The sequence below is a fragment of the Durio zibethinus genome, chromosome 22 (assembly GCF_047325235.1).
Source record: "Durio zibethinus cultivar Kanyao isolate XHJ-2024 chromosome 22, ASM4732523v1, whole genome shotgun sequence".
Lineage (NCBI taxonomy): Eukaryota > Viridiplantae > Streptophyta > Magnoliopsida > Malvales > Malvaceae > Durio > Durio zibethinus.
The window spans coordinates 3,423,277-3,447,782 of NC_143183.1; the positions used below are offsets into that span (position 1 = coordinate 3,423,277).

Below are 24,506 nucleotides of genomic sequence, written 5' to 3' on the forward strand. Positions count from 1 at the left end.
TCATTCTTGAATATTAATTTTTATTAATTTTAAATAATATAAGGAAGATTCTAACACAGCGTAAGTGCCTGTCCTAAAAGCAATCACCATGGCAGCCATTGCAAGACAAGTTAAGTAAACGGCCACTTGACTATACTTAAGAAGGTATTGAACTAGCTTCCTAGATTCCGACGCTACAGTAAAATGCAGGGCGATGGCTAAAAGGGAGAAAACAAATGCGAGGGTATCTGTAATAATGAAGGCTTTAAAAGCTGAGTCACGATTTAAGGTTGCAGTGCCTTGCTCGCTCTTGTATCCACCAGGAACCGTGAATGCTGCAGTAAATGTTACGGTTGCTGCTAGCGTTGCAACCAACAAATGGTTATCGGCTGCTTTATCCAGAATCTCGATTTTCTCCTCCTTGGCCTCATCATCCTTCCCCACAAAATACTTGCGGAAGGAGTTGTGAACCGGTACCCCTGCCACTTCTGCTTTATCCCCTATCTCTTTCAACATTTCCTGAACCAGTTTCTGCATAACATATTTATCAATAATCGTCAATTTCAGGCTTAATGATTAGCGTTTGTCATCTATACATTAGAGATGGGATTTTTAAACTTCATAAACCAAACTTTATCTTTATTTCTATCCAATCTTTTGATCAAATATTTACCTCACATTATTTGCTCCTAAGATATTTGTCTCTAATTAAGAAGACATCCAATAATTAGAGCTTAAGGTTTAATTTTCAAAGTGAAATCCTGGGGTAAAGCATAGTAAAATTTCTTATATAAACAAAAAATTATTATTTGATACATTATATTATAAATTTTTTATTTTAATTAAGAAATTGACACAAAATTTTATTATATTATGTATGTATATACAATAAAAAAAAATTATCTCATCCGTCACCAATGTAATTTAAAATCTTCACCTGCAAAGTTAGAGGATGCCACATTTTTAAAAAAGATTAATAAATTTATATAAAAAGTACGTAATAGGATATGTATGTGACAACATTCCAATATCACTGATGAAAATTTAAAAACTTCAACAACAATATATAAAAAAAGGCCACAGGAAAAAATTAATTTAAGCAGGGTGGAGCCAGCTGCCTACCTCCATTTTTGGATCTGAAATTCCATAAACCAGTCGTCCAAATCCACGACGTTTAAGAAGACTAGCTGCAGAAAAAGTACTTTTAACGCGCAGACGAGCAGGTCCAAAATTAATGACATCGAGAGGCGTGCTCCCATTGACATCCTTTTGGTGCGAAAGATTTCGAAGAGAAATCTCCTCATTGAAAATATAACCCTTTATGGCGTGCTCGTAAATTGTATGGGTTCTAAAGCAACGATGGCGAAGTGAAGATAATACCTGCCATTTTTGTCAACAATATCGCGACAACCTGGACAATAGGTGATAATGTCTTCCATTACGCCTAAATGTCCTCGCCAAGCTGCCATGTGAAGTGCCGTCGTGGCTGTCTCTTCATCAGTCATATAAGCAGCAGATGCATCGGTCTCTAACAACAGTTTCGCAATTGGACGGCGACCCAAATGGCAGCATAGTGAAGTGGAGTCCGCCTTTGATCGTCGGTTTCTTTGGCTAAATGCATTTTTTCCTTTAACAGTATTTCCGTTGTCCTTAACAAAACACAATTCATTTTAAAAAGTTTGAATATATGATGTAAAACTCTGACATCCTACATTTAAGTTATATATATGGCATGTGAATTTGATTATTTAGTTAAGTAATAGTTTATTAATTGATTATTCAATTATTGTAATTTAATTATGATGTAATAATTGATTATATGGATATAATATTTGAATATAGTTATAATTTTTAAAAAATTTAATTTAACACAATTAATTTATTCAATTATCTTTAAATTTAATAAGTTTAGAATTTAAATTCTAACACTAATAATCTTTTTTTTTATCTCAAATTATAACTTTTATTGTAGAAAAACGTATTAGGATTAAAATTATCTCTTTTTATTCCCTTAATATTTTAAGATTTTCTTTTGATTATTCAATTTGAAAATAATATTTTAGAACGTATACAAGTGTTATTTTTTTTGCCATGCACGCTGATATGTCACATGACATGAAATGTTAAGGAGAAAGATATGTTATAACACTCAGTGATCAAAAGAATAAACGCTTATAAATCTGAGTATCCAAAACATTATTTTTCATAAGTTCATGAGTGAGCAAAATAATTGTTTTTTTTTTAAAAAAAAAAAACTTAAGTGGTCAAGAAGGAATTTAATTAAAAACATAATTTGTGATTTTGGTTTATATATTATTATATTATATTAATAAAAAATTATCTTGCGATAAAATTTTTAAATTTCACATAACAAGTTCAATATGTTATCATTTTTCACAAATCCATTAAAATATAATTAAGTAAATTAATATAATAAATATTTATCTTATACACAAAAAAATATGGTTTTTAATTTTTTTTAATACTTAAGAATTTTAGAATTTGAGCCCTGATTTGATTTATTAGAATTAAGACTCCAGTTATAAATTTTATAAACATGTTTAAAAAGTAGCCAAATGTCAATTAAGATATAATTAAAAAGATCAATATGTTAATATAATGAGATAATTCTATATATAAACTTGATTGTATACGATACTAATCCTTATTTTAAGAGTGTTAAATGTCCACATGTGCAAAGGTTTGGACAAATAACAAATAACTTTTTTTTTTTTTTACTTTCAAAAGTAAGAAAAAAAGTATTTAGATAAAAAATAATATTTTTATAAATGACAAATCAAATTCAAAAGCAAAATGTATGATATTTGTGGACATCAATTTGTCCAGAAAAAGATACAAAATATGTATAAAATACGAAATATAATAAAAAGATACAAAATACAAAAAAGACGCACGAGGCTCGTGTTTACACCCATGCCGAGCCCCATGCCGAGCCCCATGCCCTTTCCCCCAAACACACGAAGCTCTATAAATAGAGCTCCTGGCGAAGCAAAAAAGAGGAGGAAGAGAAGGAAAGAGACGCTAAAAAAAAAAAAAACAAAAAAATATACACAGTCCTCCCCGTAGGGAGGAACCCAACGCCGAGCTTCCTGCACGAAGAAGAAAAAAAAAAGAGTCAGTTTCAAACAAAAAAAAAAGTTAGAACACAATAATTTATAGTTTCACCGAAACTTCACCAGCAGATCTATGGATTTTGGGACTTTTTTTGGTGAAAAGGATGTCAAATCTGTGTTCAGAGGGTCGAAAGGAGTTTGTGAGAGATTTTTAGAATTTTTTGACCCCGTCGACGGCAGCCGGAGCTCGTCGCCTGCAAGGACTGCAGCGGCCATCGTGACGGACGGCCACCAGCCCCAGGTCGACTGAAAAGAGAGAAAAGAAAAAGGGAAGAATTTTTTTTTTATGAAAACCGAATGAACTGAATGGAAAATTTTTTTTTTAATTTTTATATAAACCGTCAGAACCAAAACGACGTCGTTTAAACTAAGGAGGATCCGCGCGTCAACCCACGACCCGACCTGAGGTTCGCGCACCCGACCCGAAGACCCGTTTCTCCATCAGCCCCTGACCGGTCCAACTAAACCAGACCAGACCGCCCAGACCGAACTGAACCCCCCTTGAACCGTTGCCAGACCGAACCGAACCGCCAAACCGAACTATCGAACCGAATCGTACGTTGATCGGACCGTTAACAGGTCCGGTTCAGGTAAAAAAAAATTTTTTAAATTTTTTTAAATTTTTATATATTATTTTATTAATATTTATGCATATTAAAATATTTATATTTGTAAGATTAAATGATGAAATTGTGATTAAATTTTTTTTATGTAATTATGTTTACAATAATATAAAAATAAACTTAATAATAATACTAAAGTAATAAAAAATGTAGGAAAAGGAAATTTTTATCTGACGATGAGATTCAAAGGTATTTCGAGTAGTGATGCCTACGAAATATCTAGGTGAGAAGATTTTTTGTAAAATATTAACAGTGTATTAGAATATTTATAGAAAATCTTCAATATAATAAAATTTTCATTTTTCTTCATTTTTTAAATAAAAATTTCTTTTTTATAATAATAAATAAAAATTGATTAATATATTAAAAATATATGTAATAAAAATAGAAAGGAAAGAAATTTAATCCAATGATGGGATTCTAAAAGTATTCCGAGGAGAGATGCTTTAAGAAATCTCTAGGTGAGAAGATTTTTTGTAAAATATTACCAGCGTATTGAAATATTTATAGAAAATCTTCAATATAATTAAATTCTTTTTTCTTCAAAATTTTAATTTTAATTAAAAATTTTAATAAAAAAATTAATAAAATTTTTAAAAAATATGTCTGCATCAACATGTTATTATTTGCATTGTATGCATGACATAATTTTTTTACGAAAAGTAAATTTAGACCTCCCAAAGATGAGATTCTAAAAGTATTCCGAGTAAAGATGCTTTAAGAAATCTCTAGGTGAAAAAGAATTCTTTTAATGTTACCAATGTACTGGAACATTTTAAGAATTATTTAAATAAAAAGGTTTTAATTTATTTTTCTCGAGAATAAATTTTTTTAACATGACATTTTCTTACGAAAAATAAATTCGAGCCTCCAAAGATGAGATCCTATGGTATTCCGAGAAGCGATACCTAAGAAATCTCTAGGTGAGAAAAAGTTCTTCTAATGTTACCAACATACTGAAACATTTTAAGAATTATTTCAATAAAAGGGTTTTGATTTATTTTTCTCAAGAATAATTTTTTTTTATGAATAAAAAATCAAGGAAATTATTTTTTGAATACTGAAAATAAGACTATGTTTATCAAAATCAAAGGATAACACGTTGTTAATTGGTATCGTTTTTAACGGGCGTTGTGAGGGTGTTAATCCTTCAACACGCGTAACCGACTCCCGAACCCAGACTGTTTCGCAGATCGTAAAATTATCTTTTTAATAAATTTTAATTAATTTTAAGATTTCATTAAAAGGATATGTTTTAATAGGTGGCCAATCGCACATAGCCAAAAAAGATTAGTGGCGACTCTATTTTTTTTATTTTGTTTTCAAATTCGTCAGACGGACACAAAACCGTTACGACAACTTGGCGACTCCACTAGGGATTGCCTTTTGTTTTCGAGAGTCAGGCCAAAATTAACTACTTGTTATCCTCAAATTTTGATTTAAACAGTCTTAATCAATTTCTTAAATTTTTAATTTTTAATTTTTTAAAAAAGGTAAAAAAAAAAAAAAAAAACAAAACAAATCAAATCAAAAAAAATTCACACACATTTCTTTTACTATGCCTCTTATGTTTTATTTTTTTTGTATATATTGCTCTCAATAAATTAGGATATATTTGCACACAATGGCACGATGCATCTCATACATGAGCTCTATACCCGGGCTCCGTCCTTTATAGGAGGAAGTAAAATACCTATGCTCTCGTGAAGTGATAACTTTCGCAATAGCAAGCGAAATACTTCCACTCGAATTGAACCATTTTTCGTTTGTAGCCTGTAATGGGTGAGGATCGAGATGCCTTACTAGTCCAACATGGACGACAGTAAGGAACAATTTGGGAACCTTTAAACCCTGTCAATCCAAACCCAACATATAATAAGCCTAGGAAACCAGCCTTATGTAAAGCCATATCCACCTTCTTGTAGAAAATACCTAAGAATAAAAGTTGTGTATAATACGAAACAAAACAAAACAAACAAAAAAAATCTCAAAACACAAAACAAAACAAAAAAAATGTTTTTTTTTTAAACCACATCCTCACACTAACTCAATTTTGTTTCTTTCTTTTTTTCTTTTTGCATTAATCATATCAAATATTTTTTTTTGCATTCATGCATCATTTGCATCATTTTTTTTTAAAAAAAATTTTGACACATGGCATTCTGATCTTTTTTTTTAAAAAAAAAAATTTATGGTAATAAAGGTTCAAGAATAGCTCGCCCTTCAAAAATTTCGGCCCAATCTACTCGTCATTCATACAATACCAGAATACAGACAAGAATTATGAAGCAAGAACAGGCCAGTCGATTTGAGAGAATTGAGAAAGCTCAAGAAGAACTAAGAGGGGATCTTAGCACAATAATGGATATGCTGAAGAAACTTGACAAGGAAAAAGTAGTAGAAGAAAATCCTAGCTTTCAAGAGCAATCGCCAGATATGGTAGATGCTGTCTATCTTTCAGGGTTTGAGCTACGACTGAACCAACCTTCACAAGGAACTAGAGTACCAATTCTTACTCCCGGTGGATATCTTAATCCTTATCCAGGAATGACGTCCACACTTGCTCCAGGATAATTTCAAACTTTTGTTAATCCCATTATGATGGAAAAACCACCTGAGCCAATCTTAGTTCCTGATTTGGATGATCTCAAGGAAAGAGAAAAGCTAGGGATGCAGACACCTAAAAAAGTAAAAGATACCAGTGCTCAAGAAAAGATGAAGTTATTGAAAGAAAGGCTTAGGGTTGTAGAGGGAATGAATTTTTATGGCTCCACAGATGCGGTTGACCTTTGTTTAGTTCCAGATGTGGTAATTCCACCTAAATTCAAAGTTTTTGAATTTGAAAAATATGATGGCATAAAATGCCCAATGACTTACATCACCATGTATTGTCGAAAGATGGCAGCATATGCTCGAGATAAGAAGTTGTTAATGCATATATTTCAAGATAGTCTTACGAGTTCTGCAGCTAGATGATATGTTCAATTAGATATGACTCATATTCGTTCTTGGCAAGAGCTTACAAAGGTATTCCTTACACAATATCGTCATGTCACGGATATAGTTCCAGATCGTCTATCTCTTCAAAGTATGGAAAAGAAAGCAACTGAAAACTTCAAGGAGTATGCACAAAGATGGAGAGACATGGCTGCACAAGTTCAACCACCTTTCACTGAGAAGAAATAATTGTTTTATTTGTGAACACCTTGAAAGCACCGTATTATGAGAGATTGATAGGTAATGCAACCAAGAACTTTACAGATATGGTGATATCATGTGAGATCATTGAAAATGCCATAAAAAATGGTAAGCTCGATGCAGGAGAGACAAGTAGAGCAAGAAAAAGTGAAGCTCTCAAAAAGAAAGAGAATGAAGCCCAAGTAGGGCAACAGTTTAAAAGTTTCACACCCTACTCTGTACCAGTCTACCAAACCTATTACCCTTCTGTAAACCATGTTACATCTATCCCTCATTCATATCAACCATACCGATCATTACCACAATCAGCTTATTCACCCCGTTTTCAGTCATCCTTTCAGACATCCACCTATAATCGTCCTGCTGCACCTATCAGACCAAGATGGAGACCCAATCCTAATAGTGGTTTGAGAGCCCCAAAAAATACCCAAGAAAAAATTACTTTTAATCCCATTCTCATGACATATACAGATTTGTATCCTCTACTTGTTGAGAAACATTTGCTTGCTCCTGTTATCGTTGAACCCTTGAAACCTCCATTTCCTAAATGGTATGACCCCAATGCACATTGTGATTATCATTATGGGAATCCAGGTCATTCCACTGAAAATTATACTACTTTAAAGCGTAAAATGCAAGGGTTAATCAATGAAGGAGTATTAAATTTTGATACCAACCAATAAGGGACTCTAAATGTCAATGGGAATCCTCTACCAAATCATACCAGACCATTAATAAATGCCTTAATTGATGGGCAAAAAAGCCACGTGAGAGAGAAAATAAATGAAGTTAAAACTCTGATGGCTACGGTGTTTGAAGTATTTGTCAAAGCTGACATGTTGAAGCCAATAGAACCTCAAAATTGCTCTAAAGTAATTAGCTCAACTGAAAGCTGTAATTATCACTGAGGTGTTCTAGGGCATTCTATCAAAAATTGTTACCAATTTCATCAAAAGGTACAAAAATTGATGGATGAAGGTCAAATAGAGTTTTACCAAGAAAGAGAAGAGTTGGTGAAAGCTGAAGTGTCTACCATTGATTCAAAGAATAAGTTTGTGCATAGACCGATGACTATCTATTGTGATGAAAAGTCAACATCGAAGCTAGAAAAGCCTATCTCCTGACCTGTGGTGACAATTAAAGTTTTTGGCCCTTTTTCATATCAGAATGATAAAGTAGTACCTTGGAAGTATGATTATGATGTCGTAATCAATCCAAATACTACCAACATAACGGGTGTAGGAGGCATAACTCGAAGTGGTAGGTGCTATACCCTAGAGGCTTTAGAAAAAGCTAGACAAGAGAAAGCCAAGGTAGGAGAAGAAAATGAAAGTCAGAGTGGTCTTGATACAACCCCAGAAAAAGAATGTCAGAAGTCAGTATCTGAGGGTGAAGCAAGTGAATTTCTGAAGTTAATAAAACATAGCGAGTATAGCATGGTAGAACAGCTTAACAAGATGCCAACTAGAATTTTGTTATTGTCATTATTGCTTAGTTCAAAGTCACATCGTAATGCTTTGCTGAAGGTGTTAAATTAAGCATATGTGTCTCACAATGCTTCTGTTGAATATGTGGAACAGCTTGTTGGTAATCTGATAATTTCAAACTATATCTCATTCAATGATGAAGAGATTCTTCTTGAAGGTAGAAGAAGTATCAAGGCTTTTCACATTACTGTGAAATGTAAAAGTTATATAATGGTTAAGGTTTTGATTGATAATGGCTCATCTATCAATGTTATACCTGTGACTACTCTGGCAAAACTCCCTGTTGATGGATCTTATATGAAACCTAGTCATATGATAGTGAGAGCCTTTGATGAAACCAGAAGAGAGGTACTAAGAGATATAGAAATGCCATTATAGATTGGCCCATGCACTTTCAATGTGAAATTTCAAGTTATGGACATCTCTCCTTCATACAATTATTTATTGAGTAGACCGTGGATCCATATGACAGGTGTTGTCCCATCTTTATTACATCAGAAAGTCAAATTCATTATTGAAGGGAAGCTAACATGTGTGGTAAAAGAAGAAAATTTATTGGTAACTCAACCGATAAATACTCTTTATGTGAAATCGATAGATAAAGCTCTAGAATGCTCTTATAGGTCCTTCGAGATTGCCAATGCAACATATATAGTTGAAGGATCTAAATTGTATTCACCACACTTGTTTACGACGACTAAAATGGTAGTCAAACAGCTTACCAAGATGGGATGACGACCTGAAGTCAGACTTGGAAAGAACCTACAAAGAATCACAGAGCCATCGATCGTATATGAAAAGAGAGACAGATTTAGCTTGGGATATAAGCCAACGAGAGGGGACAGAGCAAGAATGGTGAATGAGAAAAGAGATAAAAGGATAGCTAATCTTAAGGGATATGAGCCGGAGTCAGAGCCCATAGTCATTTTATACCTTTATGATTCTTTTCACTCAAGAGGATACATTTATCCAGATTTACCGGGAGCCCCAAATGTAGGATTCGTGGAAAAATTTTTAGAGCTGGCCATTCAAATGATGGATGATGAAGAAAAGAAGAGTCGAAGTGAAGAGCTGTTCGTGTACCCTTGTCCTTCATATTTTGAGCTGAATAATTGAAAAGTTACAGAGCTGCCTGTTGTTTTTAAAACTTTGAAAAAGTAATGTACTGTGAACTTTAAATCCCTAATTACTTTCTACGAGTATTAAGAGATCTTTTATGGTGTGTTTATGTCTGTCATTCTAATAAAAGATTTAGAAGATGCATCCACATTTCTTCTATTATTTTTATCTTCATTTTACCTCAATTATTTTTTTTACTACATTTTCTTGCCATTCTATTTTTGTGTGCCAATATTCTCTCCATCTTACCCCTTGCAGGGTCCCAAACAATGAACATGAAGATAATCATGATAATAATTTCAGATAACTATACACTGCCTCCTGATTTGTTAAAATTAATGAAACATGAAGATAAGCCAATTGAACCCCACCAAAAAATTACAGAATCAATAAATTTGAGAGATGGTGAGAACAAAAGAGAGGTCAAAGTTGGTACATCTCTTTTACCAACTGAAAGACAGAAGCTAGAAGAATTGCTCTGAGAATATGTAGATGTGTTCGCATGGACTTACCAGGATATGCCAGGACTTAGCACTAATATTGTAGAGCATAAGTTACCTTTAAAACCAGGATGTAAGTCGATGCAGCAAAAGCTAAAGCACATGAAACCAGAAATGCTGCTGAAAATTAAAGAGGAAGTGAAGATACAATTCGATGCTGGATTTTTGAAAGTGGTAAAATATCTTGAATGGGTAGCCAACATAGTGACAGTTCTTAAGAAGGATGAAAAAGTGAGAATGTGTGTCGATTATCGAGATTTAAATAGGGCAAGCCCTAAGGATAACTTTTCTTTATCTCACATCGATACTCTAGTGGATAATATTGCTAGGCATTCCACATTTTCCTTTATGGATGGTTTCTCAGGCTATAATCAGATTAAGATGGCTCGAAATAATATGGAAAAAACTACATTTATGACCATGTGAGGAACATTCTGTTACAAAGTCATGCCTTTTGGGTTGAAAAATACTGGTGCCACTTATCAAAGAGCAATGGTGACTCTCTTCCACGACATGATGCATAAAGAAATAGAGGTATACGTGGATGATATGATTACAAAATCTCATGAAGGAGAAGATTATATAGTCAATCTCAAAAAGTTATTTGACAGGTTGAGAAAATTTTAACTGAAGTTGAATCCTGCTAAATGTACATTTGGTATCAAGTCAAAAAAATTATTGAGCTTTGTAGTCAGGGAAAGAGGAATCGAAGTAGACCCGGATAAGATACAAGCCATCCAAAATTTATCTCCTCCTAGTACCCCAAAAGAAGTGCGAGGTTTCCTTGAGAGACTGAACTATATTGCTCGTTTCATCTCTCAACTCACCTATAAGTGCGATCCTATTTTCAAGCTTCTCAGAAAATATGATCCAAGGGAATGGAATGATGAATGCCAAAAAGCTTTTGATAAGATCAAAGAATACTTGTCAAATCCACTTGTGTTGGTGCCTCCAATCTTGAAAAAACCTTTGATCTTGTACTTAATAGTGCATGAAAATTTTATGAGATGTGTACTGGGGCAAAGAGATGAAACTGACAAGAAAGAACGAGCAATATACTACTTGAGTAAAAAATTCATTGATTATGAGTCCAAGTATTCACCATTAGAAAAGATATGTTGTGCATTAGCCTGGACAACTCAAAGGCTTAGACAATATATGCTTTATCACACTACTTGACTCATAGTAAAGCTGGATCCTATTAAGTATATCTTTGAAAAGCCCTCATTGACGGGAAGAATAACGCGATGGCAAGTTTTGTTTTCAGAATATGATATCATTTACGTGACTCAAAAGGTTATTAAAATGAGTGCAATAGCTGAATTCCTTGCTGATCGTGCAGTCGAAGATTATGAGCCAATGAAATTAGATTTTCCTGATGAGGATGTGATGGCTATTGAAGAAAATGAACCTGTTGAAAAATCATGGAAGATGTATTTTGATGGAGCTGCTAATGCTTTGGGTCATGGTATTGGGGCAATTTTGATATCTTCTTATGGATATTATTACCCCATCACAGCCAGGTTAAATTTTAATTGCACAAACAATGTGACTGAATATGGGGCCTGCGTTATGGGTCTACAAGCAGTAATGAAAAAGAAGATTAAAATGTTAAATGTATTCAGAGATTCAGTTTTAGTCATCTATCAATTACGAAGTGAATGGGAGACAAGAGACTCTAAGTTGATTCGGTTTCATAAATACATCTCTAAGTTGGTCAAACAATTTAAAGAAGTTCAATTTAAGCATCTACCCAGAGAAGAAAACTAAATTGTTGATGCACTGGCTACTCTAGCTGTAATGATTAAAATAGATACAAATACTGAAATCCAACCCATCAAGCTGGATGTAAAAGATGTATCGGTACATTGCTCAAGTGTTGAAAAAAAGTTGATGGGAGGTTATGGTATCATGATATCATGCAATACACTAAAAACCAGCAATACCCAGAACAAGTAACAGAAAATGATAAGAGAACTATTAGAAGATTGGCTATGAGTTTCTTCATTGATGGAGATATCCTCTACAAAAGAGATCGAGATCAAGTACTCTTAAGATGTGTAAATGCAGCTGAAGCAAAGAAGATTATTGAAGAAGTGCATGATGGAGTTTGTGGGGCACATGTAAATAGTCATATGATGGCTAGACAAATTATGAGGGCTGGTTATTATTGGTTGACAATAGAAGGTGACTGTATTGATTATGCTAGGAGATATCATAAATTTCAGATTTACGCTGACAAGATTCATGCTCTGTCATCAACATTACACGTTATGGCTCCTCCGTGGCCATTCTCTATGTGGGGCATGGATGTCATTGGTTCCATTACTCCAAAAGCTTCGAATGGGCATAGATTCATTTTTATGATGATTGATTACTTCACCAAATAGGTAGAAGCTATATCATATGCTAGCGTGACCCGATCTGTGGTATGTAAATTCATAAAAAAAGAGATAATATGTAGATATGGGCTTTCAGAGATAATTATATCTGATAATGCCAAAAATTTAAACAGTAAGATGATGAATGAAGTTTGTACTCAGTTTAAGATTCGTCATCGTAATTCGGCACCATATCGTCCAAAGATGAATGGGGCAGTAGAAGCTGCAAATAAGAATATCAAAAGAATCTTAGAAAAAATGACTGATACTTATAAAGATTGGCATGAGAAGTTACCATTTGCTTTGCATGCTTATAGAACATCAGTCTGAACATCTACTGGGGCCACTCCGTTCTCTTTGGTATATGGAATGGAAGCAGTGCTACCGGTCGAAGTGGAAATTCTCTCGCTAAGAGTCCTAATGGAGGTAGAATTGGAGGAAGCAGAATGGGTTCAAAATCGCTATGAGCAGTTGAACCTCATTGAAGAGAAAAGACTTACAGCACTTTGTCATGATCAATTATATCAAAAAAAGAATGATAAGAGCACATGACAAAAAAATCCGTCCTCGTTGCTTTAGAGAAAGAGATTTAGTGCTGAAAAAGATCATTTCAAATCAACATGATAATCGAGGAAAATTGACACCAAATTGGGAAGGCCCGTATGTGGTAAAAAAGGCTTTTTCTGATGGGACATTGATTTTGGCAGAAATGGATGGAAGTGATTTACCCGCTCCGATAAATTCAGATGTTGTGAAGAAATATTTTGCTTAAAAAAAAGAAAAGAGAAAAAAAAGTAAAAAAATGAAAAATGATGACTCATCCGAAGTTGAAAACCTGAAAAAGGTGACTTGGATGCGAAGAAGAAGTATCATTCCATAATACAGGGGCAAGTGTAGTTTGATGAACTCTAAAAGATCAAGGAAGTCATCTAATTTAGTTTTAGAAAAAATATAGGAATATTTTGTTCATGATTATCTTATGATCATCATTTGGGCACCTTTTTTTCAACTCAAATACTTTACCATGTACTTGTTACCAGTATAATAAAATATGCTTTTTTTCTTTTAAAAATAACACCTATCCATTCTTTTATTCTCATTTTTGTCCACCATATGAATAGAAGAAATGTGTGATTGCATTTTATTGGTCTTGGACTTAAAATGATGAAAAGAAAAACAAACATGAAAGATCTTAGCATTACTTTTTAAAAGTTGGCAAAGACAAATGAAAAAGGATGAGAAAAGTATGATAGGACATTGATTTTGTAGACTTTTGAAGAAGAAAAATATTATGGTTAGATGTTAAGAATAGATTGGTCGTACAAAAATTCTGATAAAAAAAAAGCCAAAAGTGAGAGATTTTGATAACCTTTTTGCTACAATGAATAATTTTGATTGCATTACATGCATTGCATTTAGAGAACTCAATACATGCATCCATGAACAGTTTTAATAAGGACAGAGACTTTTCATTTCCTGATCGAATAAAAGATTTCAAAAAGAGAAGAATTTACTTGTTAAAAGAAAAGAACTCAATTTTGAGAGAAGATGAAATTTTAAAGTTGTTGAGCCTCTGCTGAGAGAAGCCTTTTTCAAGATTTTAAAGTTGTTGAGCCTCTGTTGAGAGGAGCCCTTTTCAAATGAGATTTTAAAGTTGTTGAGCCTCTACTGAGAGGAACTTTTTCAGATGAGATTTTAAAGTTGTTGAGCCTCTGCTGAGAGGAGCTTTTTCAAATGAGATTTTAAAGTTGTTGAGCCTCTGTTGAGAGGAGCCCTTTTCAAATGAGATTTTAAAGTCGTTGAGCCTCTGTTGAGAGGAGCTTTTTTAGATGAGATTTTAAAGTTGTTGAGCCTCGACTGAAAGGAGCTTTTTCAAATGAAAATTTAAAGTTTTTGAGCCTCTGCTGAGAGGAGCCTTTTTCAAGATTTTAAAGTTGTTGAACCTCTGTTGAGAGGAGCCCTTTTCAAATGAGATTTTAAAGTTGTTGAGTCTCTGCTGAGAGGAGCTTTTTCAGATTTTAAATTGTTTAAAGTTGTTGAGCCTCTGTTGAGAGGAGCCCTTTTCAAATGAGATTTTAAAGTTGTTGAGCCTCTACTGAGATGAGCTTTTTCAGATTTTAAGTTTTCGAAAGTTGTCGAGCCTCAAGTGAGAGGAGCATTTTCGATAAAAAAATCATTTGAATTCTGGACAAAATTGTTGTCTTTGTCTTTGCCCTATTACTGATTACCAGTAATGTGTAAAGAGGAGCAGCTGTGGACATCAATTTATCCAGAAAAAGATACAAAGTACATATAAAATATGAAATATAATAAAAAGATACAAAATACAAAAAAAAATATGAAATACAAAAAAAAATATGAAATAAAAAAAAAACAAAAAAAAATAGAACAGAACAAAAAATCAATGATGGCAGTGGTGCCATCCCCGGCACCACTGCCACCACCCATGCCACCAGACCCTACACTGCCACCACCCGTGATCGTCATACCCTACCCTCCACCCCTCTAATTAATTTTTTCGTTGACAAACTACTAGATATAGCCATGATTAATAAAAGAAGCATGGGGCTCGTGTTTACACCCGTGCCGAGCCCCATGCCCTTCCCCCCAAACACACGGAGCTCTATAAATAGAGCTCCTAGCGAAGCAAAAAAGAAGAGGAAGAGAAGGAAAGAGAGGCTACCAAAAAAAAAAAAAATATACACAGTCCTCCCCGTAAGGAGGAACCCAGCGTCGAGCTTCCTGCATGAAGAAGAAAAAAAAGTCAGTTTCAAACAAAAAAAAGAGTTAGAACACAAGAATTTATAGTTTCACCAAAACTTCACCAGCAGATCTACTGATTTTGGGACTCTTTTTGGTGAAAAAGATGTCGGATCTGTGTTCAGGGGGTCGAAAGGAGTTTATGAGAGATTTTTAGAATTTTTTGACACCGTCGACGGCGACCAGAGCTCGTCACCAGCAAGGACTGCGGCGACCGTCGCAACGGACGACCACCAGCCTCAGGTAGACTGAGAAGAGAGAAAAAAAAATGAAGGAATTTTTTTTTTACGGAAACCGAATGAACTGAATGGAAAAATTTTTTTTTAACTTTTATATAAACCGTTAGAACCAAAACGACGCCGTTTCATTAAAGGCCCAAAACAATGTCGTTTAGACTAAGGAGGATCCGTGCGTCAACCCACGACCCGACCCGAGGTTCGCGCACCCGACCCGACGACCCGCTTCTCCGTCAGCCCCTAACCGATCCATCTGAACTGGACCAGACCACCCAGATCGAACTAAACCGCGCTTAAACCGTTGCCAGACCGAGCCCAATCGTCGGACCGAACCGTCGAACCGAACTGTACGTTGATCGGACCGTTGATCGGTCTGGTTTAGGTAAAAAAAAAATTTTTTTAATTTTTTTTAATTTTTATATATTATTTTATTAATATTTATGCTTATTAAAATATTTATATTTGTTAGATTAAATGATGAAATTGTGGTTAAATTTTTTTTTATGTAATTATGTTTACAATAATATAAAAATAAACTTAAAAATAATACTAAAGTAATAAAAAATGTAGGAAAAGGAAATTTTTATCCGACGAGGAGATTCAAAGGTATTCCGAGTAGTGATACCTACAAAATCTCTAGGTGAGAAGATTTTTTGTAAAATATTACCAGTGTATTGAAATATTTATAGAAAATCTTCAATATAATAAAATTTTCATTTTTCTTCATTTTTTAAATAAAAATTTCTTTTTTATAATAATAAATAAAAATTGATTAATATATTAAAAATATATGTAATAAAAATAGGAATGAAAGAAATTTAATCCAATGATGGGATTCTAAAAGTATTTCGAGTAGAGATGCTTTAAGAAATCTTTAGGTGAGAAGATTTTTTGTAAAATATTACCAGCGTATTGAAATATTTATAGAAAATCTTCAATATAATTAAATTCTTTTTTCTTCAAAATTTTAATTTTAATTAAAAAATTTAATAAAAAATTAATAAAATTTTCAAAAAAGATGTGTGCATCAACATGTTATTATTTGCATTGTATGCATGACATAATTTTTTTACGAAAAGTAAATTTAGACCTCTCAAAGATGAGATTCTAAAAGTATTTCGAGTAGAGATGCTTTAAGAAATCTCTAGGTGAGAAAGAGTTCTTTTAATGTTACCAATGTACTAGAACATTTTAAGAATTATTTCAATAAAAAAGTTTTAATTTATTTTTCTCGAGAATAAATTTTTTTAACATGACATTTTCTTACGAAAAATAAATTCGAGCCTCCAAGGATGAGATCCTATGGTATTCCGAGAAACGATGCCTAAGAAATCTCTAGGTGAGAAAAAGTTCTTCTAATGTTACCAACGTACTGAAACATTTTAAGAATTATTTCAATAAAAGGGTTTTGATTTATTTTTCTCAAGAATAATTTTTTTTTTATGAATAAAAAATCAAGGAAATTATTTTTCGAATACTGAAAATAAGACTATGTTTATCAAAATCAAAGGATAACACGTTGTTAATTGGTATCATTTTTAACAGGCGTTGTGGGGGTGCTAATCCTTCTCCACGCGTAACTGACTCCTGAACCCAGACTGTTTCGCAGACCGTAAAATTATCTTTTTAATAAATTTTAATTAATTTTAAGATTTCATTAAAATGATATGTTTTAATAGATGGCCAATCGCACCTAGCCAAAAAAAATTGGTGACGACTCCATTTTTTTTATTTTGTTTTCAAATTCGTCAGACGGACACAAAACCGTTACGACAATATTACTTTTACTTGTATAAGATCAAAGGTGGAGAATGAATTTTACTGCCTTTGATAATTAACCAGTTAAGAGATATTTAAATAATCATTATATAAAAAATTTATTAATAAAAAATATGAGTATATACACTATTAATGTTTAAGTCGATCCAAATTGATTAAAAAAAAATCACGCACACGCACACACGCACATATACATATATATATATTTATATATATAAAATGATTATTATTCATAAACTCTAATTAACTTTACCATTATTTGATAAATTAATCAATAAAAGCTCTCTGAAAATCATTATCCAAAAATAATTATTTTAATGATAATAATTAAAATAATTAAAATATTTTTTATATCTAAAATACTAATTTTATTATTAAATATTGAAATTATAATAAAAATTTTTAATTTAAAATGACAATTTAAAATTTTAGTAAACAAAAATACTTTCAATTTACAAGTTTTTCGATGTGTGTATGCTTTATATTATTAATATTTGGAAGGGATCAACTTATATCAATATTTTTTTTTCTAATGATTGAATTCAATAAATTTAAAAAATGAGATTAAATCATTTTTTTAAATTAATTATGATAGAATTACTACTCGAATATCTTAGTCCTTATTTTTTTTCATTTTAAAATCAAATGAGCTATGAAAACAAATTAATAGAAGTAGAAGATAAAAATGAACAAATAAGTAATGAGCTAGCTTACCTTTATCTCCACCCATGACTGCTGCATGTAAAGCTGTTCTACCATGGGGGCCGCCATAAGGCATTGCCGTTGAATTGCAATTATGCAATATCTCAGCCACAAAAAGAGGATATTTTTCAATGGCGGCTATGTAGAGTGGAGTCTCACCGCTTTTATTAGCGGAGAATATTGAAAAGTCACGATGATGAGAGTTTAATGCCTTCATCAATTCTCGCAGCACCTCAACGTGACCAGATCGAGCCGCCTTATGCAAAGCAGTATTTCCCTGATCATCCCTCATAGTCAGCATCTGCCCCAGCCTGGTTGCTTCTAGCCCCTTCTCCAGATCTTCATCTTGAAGATGTTTGGTGCGTTCAATAAGGAATTTCACAATAGCAGCGTGCCCATATGTGGCTGCAATGTGCAATGGGATTTCCCCGTTGAGATTGGGTTGTAATAGCAGTGATGGGCACTTGTCGACAAGTAGCCTGAGAAAGTCAACGGATGGCATTGGTTTCGATCTCATTTTCAGGCGGCAAAAAGTAAATACCTGGCCTCCCCCGGTTCTGGAGTAAATATGAAGGGCTGTGTTTTGCCTTCCGTCCACCAGGCGGTCAAGAGATTCAAGACCGCCTAGTACTTCCCACTTTCCATCTTCTGCAGCTTGGAACATATCATGGGTCATGTCGATGTAGGTGATATTGGGGATGGATTTAGGCGTCATATTTGCCTATAGTTGATGCGGTTTGTTGGTTGAATATTAGACTTAAATATGAAAATAAAATAAAGAAAAAAGGTTGGCTCTCTCATTCAATCTAATTAAGCCAAGGCAGGCAAAATTATCATGAACCGTCTTGCCTTTTTATATCTTTTGTTGCCTCTCAATATTCCAAATTTCCAATCATTGTGCCTTGCTTATCACTTTAAATATAGAATACCTTCATTATATTGCAATATAATTTTTCTTTTTACATTTATGTTCCTTTTCCGATTAAATATACCTTATTCTAATCTTTATTCCATGTTGTATTATACCTTTATTACTAATTAGGTTAAACCTTTGCTTTTTGTGCCTCAACAAATAATTCATTATGCTTCAAATTTGAAGGTTGATGAGATACATTGTACAAAGTAAGCATTGACCTCAGAAAACAAACATTGTAAAAATCACTTTTATGTAATTTTTTTATTTATTTTCAAAAGTTATTTTTAAATCTCTAAACCTTTTAATATATTGATAATGTTTTATTTTTATTTTTCTTAAATTTTAAAACTTTTCAATATGTTGATATTTTTTTTATTTTTCAAAAATCATTTTTAAATTTTAAAATATTTAATATGTTGGTAAGATTTTTTTTATTTTATGATCATTTTTTAAAATTTAAAACCTTCCAATATTTTGGTGAGGTTTCTAAATAAAACAACTGATTTCTTTTACATTAATTTTTTTTCCATTTAAGTTATATTTTATTCTGATCTTTATTCCATATTGAATTATACCTTTACTACTTGTTAGGTTAAACCTTTGTATGTTGGTTCCTTGACAAGTAATTTATCATGCTTCCGGTTTGAAGGTTGACGAGGTGCATTGTACAAAGTAAGCATTGACCTCAAAAAACAAACTTTGTAAAAATCATTTCTATGTAAATTTTTTTATTTATTTTTCAAAAATCATTTTTAATTTTTTAAACCTTCTAATATATTGGTAATAATTTACTTTTATTTTTTTTTTAACTTTTAAAACCTTTTAATATGTTGGTAATTTTTTTATTTTTCAAAAATTATTTTTAAATTTTAAAACATTTAATATGTTGATAAGATTTTTTTTACTTCATAATTATTTTTTAAAATTTTAAAACCTTTCAATATTTTGATGAGATTTTTAAATAAAACAATCAATGTCTTTTATATTAATATTCTTTTTCATGTAAGTTATAATTTATTCTAATCTTTATTCCACATTGAATCATATTTTTACTACTAGCTAGATTAAACCTTCGCATTTTGATGCCTCAACAAGGAATTCATTATGTTTCAAGTTTAAAGGGTGATAAGGTGCATCATCAAAGTAAGCATTGACCTTAGAAAACAAATCTTACAAAAATCATTTTTATCTAAATTCTTTTATTTCTATGCCAAAAATTATTTTTAAATTTTTAAGACTTTTAATATGTTGATAATGTTTTATTACCATTTTTCTTAAATTTTAAAATCTTTCAATATGTAGATAAGTTTTTTTTTTTTTTCAAAAACCATTTTTAGATTTTAAAACCTTATAAAGAATAGGTGGGATGTTGTTTTTTTTGGACTTGTTAATTTTGCCATCTCTAAAACAACGAAATAATTACTCTTAATTCACTAGAGATTGACAAAGGACTGCCATGAATAAAAGAAATTCTTAAATCCTAAACACATGGTATATTAACTGGACCGCCTCTAATATTGAAAACCTTTTGTATGTCTGTTTGTGGGTGTGTAAAATGATTTAATACAAGCAGAATGAAAGGGGGTAGAAATTGTCTGAATCTTTCTTACCTTACTATGAGGAATGAGGAAAAGATTTATATTGCAGATCCAACAAGTTTGGGATGTTTATAGCAACATTAATTTTTATTATGAGATTGTTGGGTTGCTAGGCAGCCTATCCGGTACGACGAGGGCCGTTGAACCAGGTTTTTGTCAAGCCGATCAAAAACAGCTCAAACACCTAGTTGAACTGGATTATAATGGACCATTCCAGTATATGAACTGGTTTTAGTGTTAATTTTGGGTTTAGCTATTGCAGACCAGTCCATTGCCTTTTTTATGCCTTTGTTTTTTAGGGGTTTTCATCTTTTTTTTATATATGGGTTTATGATTATTTTCCCTATTTGGCTGTATCAGATACGATAAAGAAAACAAGAAGCGTCTTGCCAATGGGGATTTTCTGTGGTTGATAATCGGCTGTGGATTTGGTAAGTGTGCATGTGTCATATCCAGCTATTCTTTTTCATTCTTTCTAATGTCAGAATAATATAAATTGTCAGTGAAACATAATAGTTTCATAAGGCTTGCTCTAAAGTTTAAACTAAGTTTAGTTTTTTTATTTTCTTCGCAATTTCCGTTCCTTGTCTAACTTCCGTATAGATGTTTATTTAACTCGGAATGATTTCACTGATGTTTTGCCTGGCATATATGTTCAGCGATTTCAAATCGTAGAAATTTTTGTCCATTGCAAATGCGGGCATTGAGACAAGCATCTGCTAAGTTAGGTACCTACATTCAATTAAAGTCATCAGATCTAGTTATCACTTCAGTAGCAATTTTGTGATTCATGGGCATGCAATTACCAAAAGCATCAGGTTTGCCTTTATTTGTTTCAAAATGGCACCAAATTAAAGCCTGTATATAAATGGCCTGCGGAATTGCCTACTTTATCGTTTCAGGTTGATTTTTACCTACCTTTGGGATTTCCTCTTCAAGGGAAAAGAATCAAATCATCATTGATTCTCTCACAAACACACGTGTACTATTGCCCTCGGGTCCTAGTTTTGAAGTGCGGCTGTTAATCTTTGGAAACAAGTTGTATCTTTTTGCATATCATGAAGGTTTGGAGCACTGTATTGTGTGTAAACTTGAAAGTACTGAATAACTTTGATGTTTGATTTGAGAAAATGATTGAATATCCGAGGCGTATTCTCGTTATTAGTGGGTTGAAAAGCTAGCAAAGGAGTTGGATAACTACAAAACAACTATTGTGAAGCTATATTGATACTTATTTGTTTCAATTTCTCGTATTGCAGGCCACTTCTTTACATACTTAGGGTCAACCTGCACTCCTCTATCTTGTTCCTTGTACACTAGATAACAAAGTTAACAATTCCACCAGGAAAGGCTACTTCTGGCTGGCTTGTCGGAAAGGATCTCATATGCTCTCTCGTTTTAACTCTTTTTGCCCCTTTCCCGTTCTCCATTCTGATATCATATCCCGTTTTTCAGGAGTTGCTGTCGTCTTAGGTTTGGTGAGAGGAGAGCTGAAAGATCTTTGGAATTACAGCCCTGAGTTATCTTTCATGACAAGTTCCTCTGGAGAAGCTTCAAAGAGGTAATTTTCTTCAAAATGTTAATGCTGATCATCAGAAGCTAATGGTGCAAAGAGATGGGTTTGGTGCTATCTACACGGGGTACAGGGCTCAAGAACTGGCAAAATTTTGCGTTTTTGGACGGTAACTTGCCATGCAAATTTATATTCCTGTCTCTTCTATTGTATATAGGGCTCGATTCTTTCCACCACTTTGCTGCTAAATTTTGTAATATTTCTGGAAGGTTGTACAGATCATGCATCATTTTTGTTTGAGTAAAAATTGTGGGCGGGCAGATATAACTTCAACCTTAATGTAATTTGTCAACTTTTTATTATTCACATCTGTTGTCAATTCCAACTTGGAATGGCATGTTGTGCAAAGTTGTGTTAAGAGAACACTATAATTATTATTTTTATATTTAGTTTTCCCTCAATCCCTAGGATTCTATGGAATTGAAATCTATGTAATCTTCAACTAATATACATGCCATGATTTTTTGTCCCAACGAAAGAACAACAAAAAAAATTTCAAGCTATGATTTTGATTTAATCATGTCTTTTGTAATAGGAATTTTTTAATGATTTTTTTTTTTTAAATTAAGCATCAATAAATTTGGAATCACATGAGTTAGGAATTCCAAAATTTGTCACAGATTCATAAAAGATACTATAATTTTTTTTTTTAAATCAGTAAAATTGAATGGAAAAAAAAAATGAAATTCTTCATCTTGTTTGGATTACTATTAAGACACAATAAAAAATTTGAAGGCATATACCTCAGGCCAAGATCTTTGAAAACTACAATTATTTTTCATCGCAAGCTGAAGCAGCAGATTGATCTTGTTTCCTTGTTCCAATGGCTGAAATAAAATCATCCAATGCTCTAATGGAAGACCCCTTTTCATTTCCTTCATCTCTTACTGCTGCCCTTATGTGTTCTGCTATCTTTTCAGCTTTCTTCTTCATATCCCCTCCTTTCCCTTTCTTGTCCATCACCAATTGTATCACCTTCTTAACCTCTTCCCCCGAAATGGAACTCTACATCCCTCTTGTCAACTCCACGGACACACCCATTTCCTCCACCAACATTTTGGAATTGTAAGTCTGCTCTGTAGCCCTTGGCCACCCTATCATTTTCACACCTTGGCTTAAGCTCTCCAATGTTGAATTCCACCCACAATGGCTTAAAAACGCTCCAGTAGATTTGTGTGACAAGATCTCCAATTGGGGTGCCCAGTTTTTCACCAACAAGCCTTGCTTACTCTTACTCATTAGCTCTTCAAGCCCTTCTGGTAACCATTCTGGTCTGAATTCAACTTTCAGGTCGAAACCAAGTGGAGGTCTTATAACCCATATGAACGGATTCCCACTCTTTTCCAAACCAATTGCTAATTCCATCATCTGTGATGGACTAATCGTGTTTTGAGATCCAAAAGTTATGTATAGAACTGAATCAAGACCATACAGATCAAGCCACTGGAGGCATTTTTCAGGAGAAATTCCAGGCTCTTTTCCTGCGTATTGTCTGTATAAACTATTACCACTTAAAGCCGATGATGATGAGGACTTATGTAACCAGGGTTTAGGTAGAAGAGGCCCAATTGTCCAAACAGGAAACCTGATATACTTTCTCAGCAACTCCAATCCAAGAGGCTCAATCTCTTCAACTGTGTTACATAACCACCCAAAAGACTGCAAAGAATCTGAAATCTGTGGCTGCATAAACCTGGACCATAGATCAGTACCATCAGCGTTTCTCAAAAATCCATGCAGTTGAGAAACATGAAATCGACAACTTTCAGGGAACCTGGAACACTGAATTCTTCAGAATCTGATTGACGATGTGGAAGATTCAACCACAAGGAAACATAAGCTATGGTACCGTAAGCACCACCTGTACTAAACGTAATTTTTACAGTAACTATACTCTTTGCAACATCCACAGCCCATCGGAAGAAAACGTCTGAGATTTTACAAAGAGGTGGCTTGCCCTGTTTCTCTGTGATACCTAATAACAGGTTATGAAATGGGGTTTTCAAAGATACGGATGAAGCGAAGAGTGTACCAATTAGATCCAGTGGTAAGTTCTCAGTGTTTTCTGTGTTGGGTGGCAAGCCATGATCTGCACTGTTGAATTTAAGCTCGGCCAAGCGGATTCCGGAAGTGGGATCTTGGTGAAGAGTGGAACGGAGGTTTTGGATGTTGAGAGGAGTGTTGGCAATGGTGATGTTGAAGCCTGTTCGGTGGTGGATTTGCTTTGCAAGAGCTAGAAATGGTATAAGATGGCCATGACCCATCAAAGGAAGCATCACTATGTCGATGTGCTCATCAGAATCCATGGTCGATCTGTCGGGTTTTTTTGGCTGTTTTGCAGAAGTTTCTGCTAGGCAGTGACTAGTTGTATGGTTTTGAAGAGGAACCGAACAATGGTCCCTTTAAGGTGTTGGAAAGTGACAGGGTAGTTGGGGAATGTGATTCTTCGTAAAGTTAATCACCTGAATTTTATGAATTCAGAATTTTCAAATAATAACTCCTCCAGGACATTTAATCAAAT

At 33.3% G+C, this 24,506-nt stretch overlaps 1 protein-coding gene and 1 pseudogene across 1 annotated transcript; both read right to left on the reverse strand.

The window, feature by feature from the left end:
- Window positions 1-18,613, reverse strand: LOC149512488 (protein ACCELERATED CELL DEATH 6-like). The gene is made up of 4 exons (XM_089751456.1): window positions 17,911-18,613; window positions 1,422-1,606; window positions 1,102-1,359; window positions 1-510 (listed from the first exon to the last, which is right to left on the reverse strand). Exons 1-4 carry the CDS (start codon window positions 18,611-18,613, stop codon window positions 1-3), a joined length of 1,656 nt encoding a protein of 551 aa, XP_089607582.1.
- A 4,069-nt stretch (window positions 18,614-22,682) lies between these two features.
- LOC111307033 (UDP-glycosyltransferase 92A1 pseudogene) lies at window positions 22,683-24,411 on the reverse strand (annotated as a pseudogene).
- Window positions 24,412-24,506: the final 95 nt, after the last annotated feature.